Consider the following 15,579-nt stretch of genomic DNA (forward strand, 5'->3'; position numbering starts at 1 on the left):
GCCAGAGAAACATTCACAGCCAATGAAGCACTTTTGCAGAGCTGTCAAGTTGACAAAAGTAGCATACTGTGACCCTACAATCAGAAAAATGACCAAGTAATTTGCTTTAATGGTGTTCGTTGAGGGATAAACGTTACTCAGGACACTGGAAGAACTCGTCTGCTGCACTTCAAATGGAACCTTTTAGCTGAGGGCAACCATAAGCTGTTGGCCGCATCCAAACAAAGTTCTTTGGCATGAAATGTCAGGCTAAATTATGTGTGTGCAGTGGAACTTTCAATCTATGAAACTATGACTCAGACAAGATGATACCACTAAGCCAAGGCTCACTTGTGCCCTTTATGCCCCTCATCCAGTTTTCTTCATTCCCAGCGGCCTGCCTTGCCGAGTTAGATTTTAGATATGTCTCCAAACCTTCCATAATCACTCAACCCTGATGAGCTGATCAACATTTTTCTCCAGTTCTACAATTCTCCCCAAGCAAAACAGTAAATGGATTACTATTTTAAAAACCATCTCTCAGTCTTGGGTTTCTCAAGTGAGAGTTATCAGGGGATACAAATTTAAGGTAATTGCCAAAAGAACCAAAGATGAGAACATATTTTAAAAAGACAATGAGTTATGATCTGGAATGCACCGCCTGAAAGAATAGTGGAAACAAATTCACCAGTAACTTTCAAAAGAGGAAGAATTTTGAGGGCCACGGAGAAAGGGCAGGACAATGGGTTTAATTGGGTAGCCCGTTCAAAGGCCGAGCTCAAGCACAATGGGTGAAATATGTTGCATCATTCTATGAGCCCCACTCCAGAGACCTGGCCATAAAATCAAGGCAAAAATTGCAATGCAGTGTTAAGGGAATGCTGCATCGTCAGAGTTGCTGTCTTCTAGATGAGACATCAAACCACTTGTTCTGTCAGGTGAGCATAAAAGTTCCATGATGCTGTTTCAAAACAGAGCAGGGGTATTTATCAAAAAAACATATCCTTCATCAATCATCACTGCAGCAGATTATCAATTTATTTATAGCATTATTTGGGATAGTATGCTGTGCACATACTGATTGCCAGCGTTACTCAATTATCACTCACAGTTCATGGAAGCACCTAACGGGCGGTTGTGTACTTCAAGATATTCCATGGTAATGCAAACCTTGCTTTTCAGGTTCTCTCATACTTCGTCAGAAATGTGGCACATTATCAAGGAGTTTGAATTTTATTAGCACTATAGCTAAAAAAGCTGCGGCCATGTAGCACAGTGGTTAGCACAGTTGCTTCACAGCTCCAGGGTCCCAGGTTCGATTCCCGGCTTGGATCATTGTCTGTGCAGAGTCTGTGTGTTCTTCTAGTGTCTGCGTGGGTTTCCTCCGGTTTCCTCCCACAAGTCCTGAAAGATGTGGATAGGTGGATTGACCATGAGAAATTGGCCTTAGTGGCCAAAAAGTCTAGTTAGGGTTACGGGGATAGGGTGGAGGTGTGGGCTTGGGTAGGGTGCTCTTTCCAAGGTCTGGTGTAGACTCGATGAGCCAAATGGCCACCCTCTGCACTGTAAGATCTATGATTCTATGAATGAACAGACTGCTTTCCCATTCTCCAAAAAAAAAGTCCTAATACCAAAACAGGGCGGAGGGGAGGAGACCTTTTTTTAAAAACAGAAACCATAACTCCCCAAAACACTATGACCATATAAGTCCTCGATTGTTTAACTCACTTACAACTGAATAAATACAACGGATTGCAAAGGAGCCTCAAAGAGAGGCCTCAATTTGAACACTGAAAGGCTGGCAAAGTGGTGGAAAAGTTCAGCTCCACGATGAGTGATAGTTTACCGAGGGCCTGGGACTTCAAGGACGTAGCCACAGGAGCAGGTTCGTGCGAATGGGAAAGTGTCAAGACTTGCATTGGTCCAGTTGGTTCACAGTGACACACTCACCCTGATGCCCTTCACCACAGTGATCTGATCATTTTCATCAGCTTCGAAGGACACGCGTTTGGTACTCCCACTACCTCCCATCTCACCAGCAATAATTTCAAAACAAGCGAAACAGAAAATACAGACAGGGGGGTCAAAAAAAAAATAATTATCCCAGCCGGGGGAAACTTTGGGAGGCGCCGGAGTTACTGTCCGCAGCAAGGAAACCCAGTCACAGGCCGCCGCCGCCGGTCCACTCCATCACGCCTCTCCGCAACCCACCTGACAGCAACGGCCACCGCGATTGGTCAATCGCCACGCCGGCTCGGCCAATGCAGTTGAATCGGGGCGCTAATTGGCCCAGTGGTCGCCAGGGTGATTGACGGGGAGGACAGCGATGCGCGCGCGCACGCGCGGGGAAGGTTGACCGGCGCCACCGCGCTCAGAGAAATGCCGCCCTCTGTTCAATAAAGTTACGGTTGTTGTCAACTATCCAGGAATGATGGGAAATGTAGTTCTTTGTCCTGCCGTTTTTTTCTCAAAGGCGAAAGAAAAACGGCCGTCGTCATATATTGAACAGCCGAAATGGTAGTTTCCTCCGTAGAGTTATAAATATATAGGCATATATATTTCTGGCCCCATTTAATAAAGGTCCCGCCCTTTCCCGCCGCTGATTGGCTGGTAGCCCTGTGATTGACGTGGGCTCCAACTGTCAGTCAGCGCACGCGCCCGCTCGCGGGAAGTCAGTCACAACAAAGATGGCGAGTGAAGCAGGAAAGTACAGGAGTGCCATTAGCAAGAGCAAAGATCCCTCTGGTTTGCTTATCTCTGTCATCAGGTAAGTGCAGTGAGAAAAGAGGAGGCATGCTTCAGACCTACATTCTAAAAGCATTTGTTGGCCGGGCGATTTTTTGTTCCTCCTCTCTGAGTGATGGCAACCCAGTGAATGTTATGCTGTCACTTGACCTGAGATCCAAGCCAAAGGGAAATGTTGGGAAAGGGAGAAGGTTGTCCATTATTGATGCCAATCCTTGAATTGTGCTCACAAGCAGAACATGCTGTGTAAATTGCACTGTTTATTACATATTCCAAAAAGCATTCTTTGTCACTGTTTTTGCATTTTGATCTATTTTATACTCAAATAATATCAGTTATGGGTGGTGGGATGTAGGAGAAGGTTGTACATAAGATAGGTCCCGCCTGGGTCCTTATTTTTTGAATTTTATTGCCCGGATCCTGGGGAATTTGGTGGACAAACCCGACTCATCTAATTGTATGAGGCACTGATGTCGAAAGTTATGAAAAACGCTGCTGGAATGAAGGGTACGAGAGGTCATTCCTCGAGGGAGCAAGAGAGAGAGTGCGCAACTCATTGGGAGGGAGGATGGCTGAGATGACCTGTGTGGGTGTGGCTGCTCCTATCACAGTGAGAATTCTAACTGGGGTAATGGCACACAAATTCGAAAAACAATTTAATAAGCATTTTGAAAGACAAGGAAAGGCGGTGATGTGGACCTGCAAAGTCTGTTGAGGACGCACGTGGCCCGATACGGGAGCAATTGGGAAAGGAAAAACTTGGCAGGCCGTTGAAAGAGCATGGTGAGATGCTGAAAGCTTTGGGGAACATCTTGTCATCTTATAACGACCAAATTGCCTCATTGGAAGCCAAGATGCTGTTGGTGAAGGAGAGAAACGTGATCCTGAGGGCAAAGGGCAAGGACCTGGAGAACAGGTTGAGACAGAAGTTCAGGATCATGGGGCTGCAGGAGGTGGTGGAGGGCCAGAAGCCAACAGAGTATTTTCCCCAGATGTTTGAGAAGCTGGTTAGAGCCCGCTGACGACTCTGGCAGAGGCCTCAGGCGAATAAGCCATCATGTGTGGTGATTATTCATTTTCATTGCTTCCAGAAGAAGGAGCTGGTCCAGAAATGTGAGAGAACCTGGAGGTGGGAAGGAAGCAACAGCTGGATTTATCAGGATATCGGGGCAGACCTAGCGAACAGGCGTGCAGCCTTTAGTAGGGTGAAGTTGGCGCTATCTCAGAAGGGAGTGCGTTTTGGAGTAGCGTACCCGAAAGTTACATATAATTTGATCATTTTTTTGATACATTGGCAGGAGGCAGAGGTTTTTGTTGAGGAACAGGAATTGTGACTTAATTGGAAGGGATTAAATGGGACTTTATTGTGTGCGGATGGGAAGGGTTTTGCTTGGGGATGTTTCCATATTTTGTATATTTTCGGTTATTTGGGGTTTCTTGTTCTGTATTTGAGGGAGTGGGGAGTGACCAATGTATATGTTATTCGCCAAAGAATGGGGGGGGGGGGTGGGGAATGGTGAAGGCAGCAATATGGATAATATATGGCCCATGGTGGGATGTTGATAATTGCAAGATCTTTGGTTTTGGTTATTCCTTCGCTGCGGAGGCAGGGAGGGGAGCTATTCTTTTTTGGGGGATTGGGCAGGGGCTACTAAACCAGCAGTTCGGTTTTCGCTAGTGAATGTGGGTGAGGTGGGGGGAGTGGCTGCGGCCTGTGGGCTTCGGGTAATCATTTTTATTATTGGCACAAGTAGGTTTACATTAACACTGCAATGAAGTTACTGTGAAAATCCCCTAGTCGCCACACTCTGGCATCTTTTCGGGTTCACTTGGAGAGAATTCAGAATGTCCAATTCACCTAACAGCACATCTTTCGGGACTCGTGGGAGGAAACCGGAGCATGCGGAGGAAAAACACACAAACACTGGGAGAACATGCAGACTCCGCACAGACATTGACCCAAGCCGGGCATCGAACCTGGGACCCTGGCGCTGTGAAGCAACAGAGCTAATCGCTGTGCTACTAAGTGTAAGGATATAATTAGGGGAGGGGGTGGAGCATAGGATGTCCCTGTATGCTGATGACCTTTTACTTCATGTGATGGAACCGGTACCCACTATGGGTGATATAATGGAACTACTAGGGGATTTTAGTTCGTTTTCGGGATATAAATTAAATCTGGAAAAGAGACATGTTTTCCGATGAACTCCCCAGGGATGGGAACCAACCTGGGGATGCTTCCTTTTCGCTTGGCCGGATCCAGTTTTGGGTATCTGGGAGTCTGACCGGCTTGAGGTTGGTCCCGACTTCGTAAACTGAATTATACTAGCCTGGTAAGTAGAGTCAACACCAACTTGCAAAGGTGGGGTAACCTTCGCCTGTCCTTGGCTGGCAGGGTTGGTGCAATTGCTCAAGGTTGACATTGGGCCACTATTTTTGCTTTTTTTTGTCGTGTCTACCGCTTTGCTTTCCTAAATCTTTTTCTGGGAGGGTTGAGAAGTTGGTGTCATTATTTTTTCTTTTTAAAATCTTTTTTCTCCTCATTTTCAACGTTTTCATCAATAAACAACCAGAGAAAGAAACAAATAAAAACAAATACAATAACAACCCCCCACACACTAACCGTCCCCCGCTCAATATACAGGCCAAAACATCTACCCGTACATTCCAAGGAAAAATAAAACACAAACTAATAATCAACCCGTAAACAGTGGAACCGAAGACGACCATACCGTCAACCCACCTTTCTCAACCCACCTTTCATGTTCAATGTCAACCGATTCTGGGAAGTGCATAATAAACAGCCCCCATGAATTGTGAAACACTTCCTTCATCCTCTTCAGCTGAGACTTCACCTTCCCGAGAGCCAAAGAAATTCGAGCAGGTCTCTCTCCCCCCACCGCCAAGCCGTATCACAGGATGGAGAAGCTGACCTCCACCCCAACAGGAGCCGAAATCTGCCCCGCATGCGCCTGCCGCCCAAGCCGGTACAGGGGCCCTGGTTCCAAATTCATGAGCACTACCCCCGAGGTGACTCTGAAAAACCTCCCTCCAACAAACCCCTCACATTCCACGTAACTATCCTAACCGGGGGTTTCATCCCCCTCCTATCTGCCATCATCATAATTCCAGGTTCTGCCCACTGGGTTTGGTCCACCCCGTCCCATTGTTACCATCGAGCACCCCCCCCCCCCCCCCCAATCTTCACCAGAATGCTCCCATCTCGTCCAGTATCGGGCCCCTCCCCCAACTTTTCATACCTAGGTTCATCGAAACCTGTTCTACCAAGCTGGTGTCATTCTTTTATATGGGTGGGCAAGACCCCAAGGATTGAGAGGGGCAATCCTTTAAAGGAATAGACAATCAGGAGGCATGCCATTGCCGAATTTGATAGTTTATTGGGGCTCATATTGGATGATGAGGTGTGGAGTGAGGCCCTTTGCAGGGTGAACTCCTCATGCGGGAGGCTTGGTTTGATCCAACATAAGGTCGTTTTTAGGGCACACATGACCAACTCCAGATGAGTCGCTTTTTCGGGGTGGAGGACAGGTGCGAGTGCTGTTCAGGAGGTCTGGCTAACCAGGCGCACATGTTCTAGTCTTGTCTCAAGACTCTGTATTTTTTGGGCCTGTTGAGTTGTTTCGCACCTTGTCGGCAATTCTGAAGAGTGAGATGGAGCTCTGTCCTTTAGTGGCCATGTTTGGGGTGCCAGACTCGCCGGAGCTGCAGACGGGTGTGGGTGATGATGTCCTGGCCTTTGCCTCGCTGTTTGCTTTGAAGTGAGTACTGCTGGGGTGGAGGTCCCCATTTCCACACAGTGTCTTAGTGCGACTGTGGGATCTGATGGACTTCTTGTATCTCGAGAAAGTGAAGTGCATCGTGAGGGGAGCAATTGAGGGGTTCTGTAGGAGATGGCAGCCGTTTTGTGTTTATTTCAAGGAATTGTGCATCTGTAAAAGTTGTAAGAGTTAATGTGGACATGCCAAATTTCCTTAGTTTCCTGAGGAAGTATAGGTGCTGTTGTGCTTTTGTGGTGGTAGTTTCGACGTGGGTGGACCAGGACAGATTTTTCGAAATGTGTACCCCTAGAAATTTGAAACTGCTAACCATCTCCACCTCAGCCCCGTTGATGCTGACAGGGGTGTGTACAGTACTTTGCTTTCTGAAGTCAATGACCAGCTCTTTAGTTTTGCTGGTATTGAGGGAAAGATTGTTGTCGCTGCACCACTCCACTAGGTTCTCAGTCGTGACTGTTTCACTTACTGAGTAATAAAACAACCTTGTAACTCCATGAAATGATTATGTGCATCTTGATTTCTGACTTTGTCCACTTTGTCCTGGCCAAACTGACCATTTATGTGACTGTTCCAGACTATTCTGTGGAGCAAGTATCCCATATTAACTGAATAATTTTCCAGCATAAACATTTTTAGATTCATTTCTCCATGACTAATTTGATTTTGGAACTTATTTAAAACTTTATTCACACTTGTTTAATAATTTGAACATGTTTTGCTTTTGTATCTAAACAGTTCACCTTGCCTAGATACAATGCGGGTATAACACCCCTAAATTTTGCCTGAGGTGTAATTTGCTGTTTTTCTGCACAGGTCAATTGGTAGGTCTTTTGCTGTTAGTTGATGCCCAACTTGAGAATGTAATCAAGGTTGGTGCTGCATTGTCAGAAGTCCCACTCTGTAAATTAAATGTTAAACCATCGCCCATCTGCTCACTCACGTGAGTGCATAATATTGCACTCGACAAACCAAAGTGGAGGTGGGGGAGGACTCCTGGTGTTTGTTTTGTCACATCTCATTATACATAAATGCAGGATTTCACATCAAATGTAATTAATTTGTTGTAGAGTGCATTGGATAGAGAGGCAGAGAGTCATGTATGGCACAGAAGGAGGCCATTTGACTTATCTGTGGAGATCAAACCAATCAGTCATATTCACTCATTCTTTTCCACCCGGCCCACATGTTTATTTCCTTCAAGTCTCATGTAATTTCCTTTTGAAACCACCCTTATTGGCAGCGAGTTCCAGGTCATTACCACTCGTTGCGTAAAAACTTTCTTCTGTTTGTAAAAATAAGTTCTTGCTCACATCCCCCTGTGAATGTGAGAGCGCTATATAAATGTGAATTTTCAATCTCCCATGTATCTCTATATGATAAAAATGGACACTTAAGGCACAATGAAATGTTCCAACAAGATTTGACTGGTAAGAGTTTAACTTGAGTGGTAGACTAAACCATTTTCTTGCAATTCAACTTCCTCTTTGTCTTTGGCAATATACAGTTATTGACTGAATTTTGATGAAGAGTATACAATACAATGCACATATTGCACTATTCACAGGGCCATGAATGCATTAGGGTGATCACTTGATTTCATATTTCAGAAGTGCATGAAAATTTCTATGTCAGTATGATTAAAATGCATTTCAGCATAACAAATGCTGGTAGGGCTGCTCCAGCTGGCTTATGTGTTCATGAATGGGAAGTGACAGAATTGGCCAAGGTTCTACTGTGATCCCATTGAGTGGTTTCAAATTGGGGATGAGATTAGTAATGTTTGGGTGCATGAGGAGGTTCTTGTAGTAGAGAGAGCACTGTCTTCGGTGGAAGCCTGCCTCTGAACGGTTAAGTTCCTGTTGCATGGTCTGTCATCCATCTTGAGGAATTTGGGTGAGGATGAGGGGGGACCGCTTTTGGCACTTGCTCTCTTCTTTGGGAGTCACTGGGCTAAATATTAAGGTTTGGTTGTGCCCAGCCTTCTCTTTGTTTTTGTTATTTTGCCACATCAAAGTTATAGGATGGCTGCCTGTTTCCAGTCTGGATCTGGAAAAGAGTTTAAATTGCGCTATAAGAGTTAGTCACTTTTCCCTCAGCGCTGGGGTTCCCGGAGTACTGTTTTCTTCATGCCATTCCGTTCTGTAACTGTGGTCAAAATTTAGTCCTATAATGTTGCCTGCACCCTGCTTAGGTGGAAGGAACTTGCTGGAATTTTGTCCCTGATTTATCCGGTCTTTCTTTGTTACCAATTAGTGATTTTTGTTTTGTGCTGTACCTTGATACCTATAGCTATGTTTCTGCTTTTGTTTGTTTGATGCCATTTTTGTTGTAAAAAATTGAAAATCCCAATAGACTAAAAATCCTTGATGTGGAGCTGCAGCAAGTTGGTGTTGCAACTAATTTATTTATGATCTTTGAGCAGTATATATTTAATGCAGTAGTTTTTTATACCTGCACAAAAATCCTTTGAGCATACATTTTAATCACCAAGTATATATGATTTTTATTTCTGAAAAGTAGTTGCCCAGTCCACAATGTACAATCCTTGCAATGAAAATTTGATTTAAGCACATGAATTTAAAAATATCAGATGAAGGCAACCGGTCATACTTTTTGTTAGTGATGTTGAATAAAGTTACTTAAAAAAACAACTTTTGAGTATCCATCAGAGACTTGACTCCATGGTTTTTTGGATGTGTTTTTTAATGCCATGTTTATGGAACTTCTTGTTCGAAGAGGACTATCCCATATATTTTCCACCTAAAATTAACAAAGTAGTGATCTGAACTTTGAAAGATTATTTGATTTGCATGAATTAAAAATATTGGAAATGCTGTGTATCATGCCCAGTGCAGGCATGTCATATTATGAACTTTGTCATAAAAATTGGACCCAAACAAGCTGTTCAGATGGCTACTGCAAATCACTTCACTTTTGCCACTTGGACAAAGGACACTATCAAGACCCAGCAAATTCAAAATTAAATATGGACACATGTCCACATGGACAAATATGGAGGGCCATCTGTGGAATTTAAACATCACATTGTTCAAGGATGGACCAACATACAAAGTCTATGAAGTTTCCAGGCTGTCTGTCTACGTGTTTCATTTGATTTGATTTATTATTGTCACATATATTAGTATATGGTGAAAAGTATTGTTTCTTGCATGCTGTACAAACAATGCATACTGTACATAGGGAAGGAAGGAGAGACTGCAGAATATAATGATGTTACAGTTATAGCAAGGTGTAGAGAAAAGATCAACTTAATACGAGGTAGGTCCATTCAAAAGTCTGATGGCTGTAGGGAAGAAGCTGTTCTTGAGTCGGTTGGTAGATGACCTCAAACTTTGGTATCTTTTCCTGACGGAAGAAGGTGGAAGATGTTCGGGTCCGTGGGGTCCTTAATGATGCTGGCTGCCTTTCTGAGGCAGCGGGAATTATAGATAGAGTCAATGGCTGGGAGGCTGGTTTGCGTGATGGACTGGGCTACATTCATGACCTTTTGTAGTTTCCTGCGGTCTTGGACAGAGCAGGCTCCATACCAAGTTGTGATCTGGTGCATCTGCAGAAGTTGGTGAGGGTTGTAGCTGACATGCCAAATTTCCTTAGTCTTCTGAGAAAGTGGAGTCGTTGGTGGGCTTTCTTACCTGTAGTGTTGGCATGGGGGGACCAGGACAGGCTGTTGGTGATCTGTACACCTAAAAACTTGAAGCTCTCGATCCTTTCTACTTCCTTCCCATTAATGTAGACAGGGGCATGTTCTTCACTACGCTTCCTGAAGTCGATGACAATCTCCTTCATTTTGTTGACATTGAGGGAGAGATTATTGTCGTCGCACCAGTTCACCAGATTCTCTATCTCATTTCTGTACTCTGTCTCGTCATTGTTTCAAATCCGACCCACTACTGTGGTGTCATTAGCAAATTTAAAAACCGAGTTGGAGGAGAATTTGGCCACACAGTCATAGGTGTACAAGGAGTATAGTTGGGGGCTGAAGACACAGCCTTGTGGGGAACCGGTGTTGAGGATGATCGTGGAGGAGGTGTTGTTGCCTATTCTTACTGATTGTGGCCTATGGGTTAGAAAGTGCAGGATTCAGTCGCAGAGGGAGGAGCCGAGGCCAAGGCCACGGAGTTTGGAGATGAGTTTCGTAGGAATCATGGTGTTGAAGGCTGAGCTGCAGTCGATAAATAGGAGTCTGACATAGGTGTCTTTGTTATCTAGGCGTGCCAGGGTAGAGTGCAGGGCCATGGAGATGGCGTCTGCTGTGGACCTGTTGCAGCGGTAGGCGAACTGTAGTGGATCAAGGCAATCTGGGAGGCTGGAGTTGATTCGTGCCATGATTAACCTTTTGAAGCACTTCATGATGTTGGATGTCAGAGCCACTGGACGATAGTCATTCAGGCATGCTGCTTGGCTTTTTTTTGGTACAGGGATGATGGTTGTCTTCTTGAAGCAGATTGGGACCTCAGATTGTTGTAAAGAGAGGTTGAAGATGTCTGCGAATACCCCCGCCAGCTGATCCGCGCAAGACCCGAGTGCTCGTCCAGGTACCCCATCCGGGCCAGTGGCATTCCGTGGGTTGAGCTTCGAGATGGCTGCTCTGACGTCTGCAGTGGTGATCTCAGATACAAGATTATCCAAGGCTTCTGGGGTGGAGGGCTCGCTCTCACTGACCTCTTGCTCAAAGCGTGCACAGAATGCGTTGAGCTCGTCAGGGAGGGGTGCGTTGGAGCCGATGATTTTACATGCCTTCATCTTGCAGTCCGTTATGTCTTGCAAACCTTGCCATAGACGGCGGGTATCCGTGTGGCTAGCCTAGGACTCCAGCTTGGTCCGGTACTGTCTTTTGGCATCTTTGATGGATTTCTTTCGATCATATCTGGCTTTCTTGTATCGGTCAGGGTCGCCTGACTTGAACGCCTCAGACCGAGACTTTAGGAAGCAGTGGATATCCCTGTTCATGCAGGGTTTCTGGTTGGGAAACATGCGGATTTGCTTCTTTGGCACACAGTCTTCTACTACTTACTAATGAAGTCAGTTACTGTAGTGGCATACTCGTTCAGGCTGGTCACAGAGTTTTTGAATACTGACCAGTCCACTCACTCCAAGCAGTCCCGCAGGAGATCATCCGATTCCTCAGACCAACAATGCACGACTTTCTTGGACGGATTCTCTCGCTTCCGTTTTTGCTTATAAGCCGGGAGCAGGAGTACATCCTTGTGGTCAGATTTGCCAAAGTGTGGGCGGATGATAGATCGGTAGGCATGTTTGATATTTGTGTTGCAGTGGTCCAGGATGTTTGGGCCTCTGGTGGAACAGGTGACGTGTTGGTAGTAGGCTCTTGAGCTTGGCCTGATTGAAGTCCTCAGCTTCATTGAACAAGGCCTCGGGATGTTTCGTTTCAAGGCTATTTGTGGTGGTGAATATTTCGTCCAGTGCGATTATCACGTTCGCATGGGGTGGGATGTAAACTGCGGTCAGGGTAACGTAGCTGAACTCCCGCGGAAGGTAGTAGGGGCGGCATTTAGCGTCAGGTATTCTAGGTCCGGGGAGCAGAAACTCGCCAGTGTTGCTACATCTAGGCACCAGGAGGTATTGATTAGGAGGCAGACCCCACTTCCCCTTGTCTTGCCTGAGGCCGCCGTACGGTCCATTCGGTGGATTGAGAAGCCCTTTGGTTGTAGGGCACAGTCCGGTGAAGTAGGAGTGAGCCATGTCTCCGGGAAACAGAGCTCACTGCAGTCCCTCAGTTCTCTTTGAAAAGTGAGTCTGGCTTTCTGTTCATCTAGCTTGTTTTCTAGAGATTGGACATTAGCTAGGAGTAAGCTGGGCAGAGGGGCTTTGGGGCCGCGTTGTTTCACTCTCACCTGCAGGCATGCACGTTTTCCACGCTTCCTGGAGTGACTGCTTCTTTTCGAGCCTGGGAGACGGTGAGAGCATGCAGTGTTACGGGAGTTGTTGCGTCCAATGAGGTTATTCACTCTGGTCCGTGTGTGGATGGAGGATTTGTTGCCTTGTGTGCGGTTCCTGCGTCGGTAGGTGGGTCTGCGCGGTCTGAACATTCCGGGTCGCTGTCGGGCTGCGGTTTGTCTTCACAGATTGGTGGAAGTCCAGACCATGCTCCGACGTGGATGTTGTGAAGGCCGGTAAGTGGATGACGTCTCTGGGATCGCGGTTGCTGATGAGGCGATGGCCGGACAAAAGGAAATATCAAAACAGCTGTAAATTTTCCATTGTATCGCAATGGCACCCCTTGTATCCAAACCAGACTGGATGGGCCTTCACAAGTATTAACTCAGCGTCATCTGATCAAAATTGGTTTTGGAAACTGCAACTGTATTATCTTGGGACCCATCAGTCATCAGCAAATCTGAAAACTAGATCCCAAAACTACCTGCAAGTCATCAAAGTGCTTAACCTATTTCTATGTCAAAGTTCACCTGTGAACGAACCTCCTTTTAATATTTGACTGCAAGAAACCTCACAATCCCCTGTGAACGCTTTGATTCACAAGGCCCTCATTTCTACTTTAAATCATTGAACCGAAGAGAAACCACAGGCCTGCCACATCAGACACTGGAATTGTAAATCAAGGCTGAATTAACTGTAACCTGTAAAAGTGCACTCTATTTATCAGTGTCCAATCTATGCATGTGTATGCATGAAACTGAGTATGTGACATTGCATTCATTTGGTGTAAGTGTGATAATTTGGGGAGGCAGTGGCATTGTGGACTAGTAATCCAGAGATCCAGACCAATGCTCTGGAGACCCAACTTTAAATCCTACTATGGCAGATGGTGAAATTTGAGTTCAATAAAAATTTGAAATTACAAGTTCAATGATGACCATGAAGCCATTGTCAACTGTTGTAAAAAAACATTGGTTGGCTCTCGGTGCCCTCTGAAATAGCTGAGCAAGGCACTCAGTTCAAGAGCAATTAGGGAGGGCCAACAAATTCTGGCCTTGCCAGTGATGCCCAAATCCCATGAAAGCTTTCTGCTGAAGTGTTTAAATGAAATATACCCTCTCAAGGTACGAAAAGACGCACCTCTTTCCATACAAAACATACCGATTATGGGCAGTAAAGGAGCTCATACATTCTGTCCGTGACATGGGGATCTGTGAAGTAGTCATATTATCAAAGCCCGTTATGTGATAACTTGTTCATGGAAGCAATCCTTTTCATTTTTTTTTACTGTACAATGCATGTGTAGTGGTGCAGTCTCCTTTTAGTGTGGTTAGCATGATGGTTAAAGTAATATACATTTTTGGTAGCTGCAAATATTAATTTTTACCCAAGCATGACTGATAAGGTACAATTAAAGGTTTGTTTGTTTTTACAATTAACTCAATTAAAATGTAGAAATTGAAATGCACTATGCAATAGCACTGTGATTGAACAATTAACTGGTTCAGCATGACTACTTCTATTTGTGCAAGATTTCTATCCATGCCATTAAAGTAATAGTTCCTGAGGAAGATCACACAAATGTCCCATATAATACCATCATGTACAACAACTTGGTATTTGGACAATCTGAATTCTCCCTCCGTGTACCAGAACGGATGTCATAGTGATGACTAGGGGATTTTCACAGTAACTTCATTGCAGTGTTCATGTAAGCCTACTTGTGACACTAATATTATTATTATTATTATTATTATTGTGATCTGGTGATCAAAGGGTTGCTGATAAGTTTGGCTTCCATTTATATAGCACTGTATTAGTCTCACAGAAACATTTGTTTGCTTTCATGTACAGTGCATTACGTCCAGTGACTGTAATGTGGAAAAATAAGACATACTAAGTTTTTAGTTGTGTAAATTTTACTGACTGTTTATAATTACCAAAATATAGTCAACAGTAAAGTTCTGAGAGTGTTGCAAAGCATGTAAAAATAAATTACTATTCTGATATTGAGATTGCCAGATTCAACTGTTTTGGACAAAAATATTTTTCCTGTTTTAGTCAATGATTGTGGTACATAAAAGTGAAAGTCATCCTACTTCTTGTATCTTCTTGTAGGACTCTGTCAACAAGCGATGATGTTCAGGATCGAGAAGCTGAAAAGAGTCGTTTGGAGGAAGCTTATGAGAAATGCGACCATGACTTGGATGAATTGATTGTACAGCACTACACAGAACTTACCACAGCCATCAGGACATACCAAAGCATCACAGAACGTATCACCAGCTCGCGCAACAAGATCAAGCAGGTGAAGGAGAATTTGCTTTCCTGCAAAATGCTCCTCCACTGCAAAAGGGATGAGTTACGTAAGCTGTGGATCGAAGGCATTGAACACAAGCATGTGTTAAATCTGCTTGATGAAATTGAGAACATCAAACAGGTGCCACAGAAGCTGGAGCGATGTATGGCAAGTAAACATTATCTTCACGCCACAGACATGCTGGTAGGTACCCTGACTCATTTGCCAAAATGTGGACGTGGATTCATGCTTGTCGCTCAGTAATTAAGCAATGCAGATTGAATCCCAGAAAGTAAAGGATTTGGGTGGGATTACTGACTATACAATGAAAGTCTACTACAAAAACATGAAAAATAAGGGCAGGAGAAAGACAAACAGCCCCGTAAGCCTGTCCTGCCATTTGAGTGTGACACTATTGTCCCGAAAGCTAAAATCAAACTATTAAAACATGCTTCATGTGTTTGGGTATAAAAGGAAGGGGCTGTTTTAATCCTGTGTTATTCTCTGGTTCCTTTTTGAAGAATATTGATGGATGGAAACAAAGATAGAAAAATAACAAAGGTGGCTAAAGGCTTTAGTTTTGAGTCATGGAGAGGTCAGAATTCTGCCTGTTTTCACACGAGAAAGTTGGCCAGGTCTTTATTCACACCTTAAAACTAATTCAACCTTTCATCATATCATTTAATTTGAGCTGCAAAGACAGGTGTGGAATAAAATAGGAAGAATCTTTGTGATGTTCAGAACCAACATAGAGCAGTAAATAGAAACGTAGAAAATAGGAGCAGCAGGAGGCTATTTGCAGAAATCTATCACCCTGGTAATTGAACCCTCAACGAAGAG

General features: G+C 44.5%; 2 protein-coding genes across 2 annotated transcripts in view; one reads left to right on the top strand and one right to left on the bottom strand.

The window, feature by feature from the left end:
- Nucleotides 1–2,193, bottom strand: part of chchd3a (coiled-coil-helix-coiled-coil-helix domain containing 3a) — a 344,371-nt gene extending 342,178 nt beyond the window's left edge. The window contains exon 1 of the mRNA XM_072471116.1: nt 1,930–2,193. Within this exon, the coding sequence (XP_072327217.1) occupies nt 1,930–2,010 (81 nt within the window). The 5' untranslated portion in view covers nt 2,011–2,193. The remainder of the gene's footprint in view (nt 1–1,929) is intronic.
- Nucleotides 2,194–2,613: 420 nt separating this feature from the next.
- Nucleotides 2,614–15,579, top strand: part of exoc4 (exocyst complex component 4) — a 707,051-nt gene continuing 694,085 nt past the window's right edge. The window contains exons 1-2 of the mRNA XM_072471115.1: nt 2,614–2,746; nt 14,559–14,943. Of these exons, the coding sequence (XP_072327216.1) occupies nt 2,667–2,746; nt 14,559–14,943 (465 nt within the window). The 5' untranslated portion in view covers nt 2,614–2,666. The remainder of the gene's footprint in view (nt 2,747–14,558; nt 14,944–15,579) is intronic.

Source organism: Scyliorhinus torazame, chromosome 13 (genome assembly GCF_047496885.1).
Source record: "Scyliorhinus torazame isolate Kashiwa2021f chromosome 13, sScyTor2.1, whole genome shotgun sequence".
Taxonomy (NCBI): domain Eukaryota; kingdom Metazoa; phylum Chordata; class Chondrichthyes; order Carcharhiniformes; family Scyliorhinidae; genus Scyliorhinus; species Scyliorhinus torazame.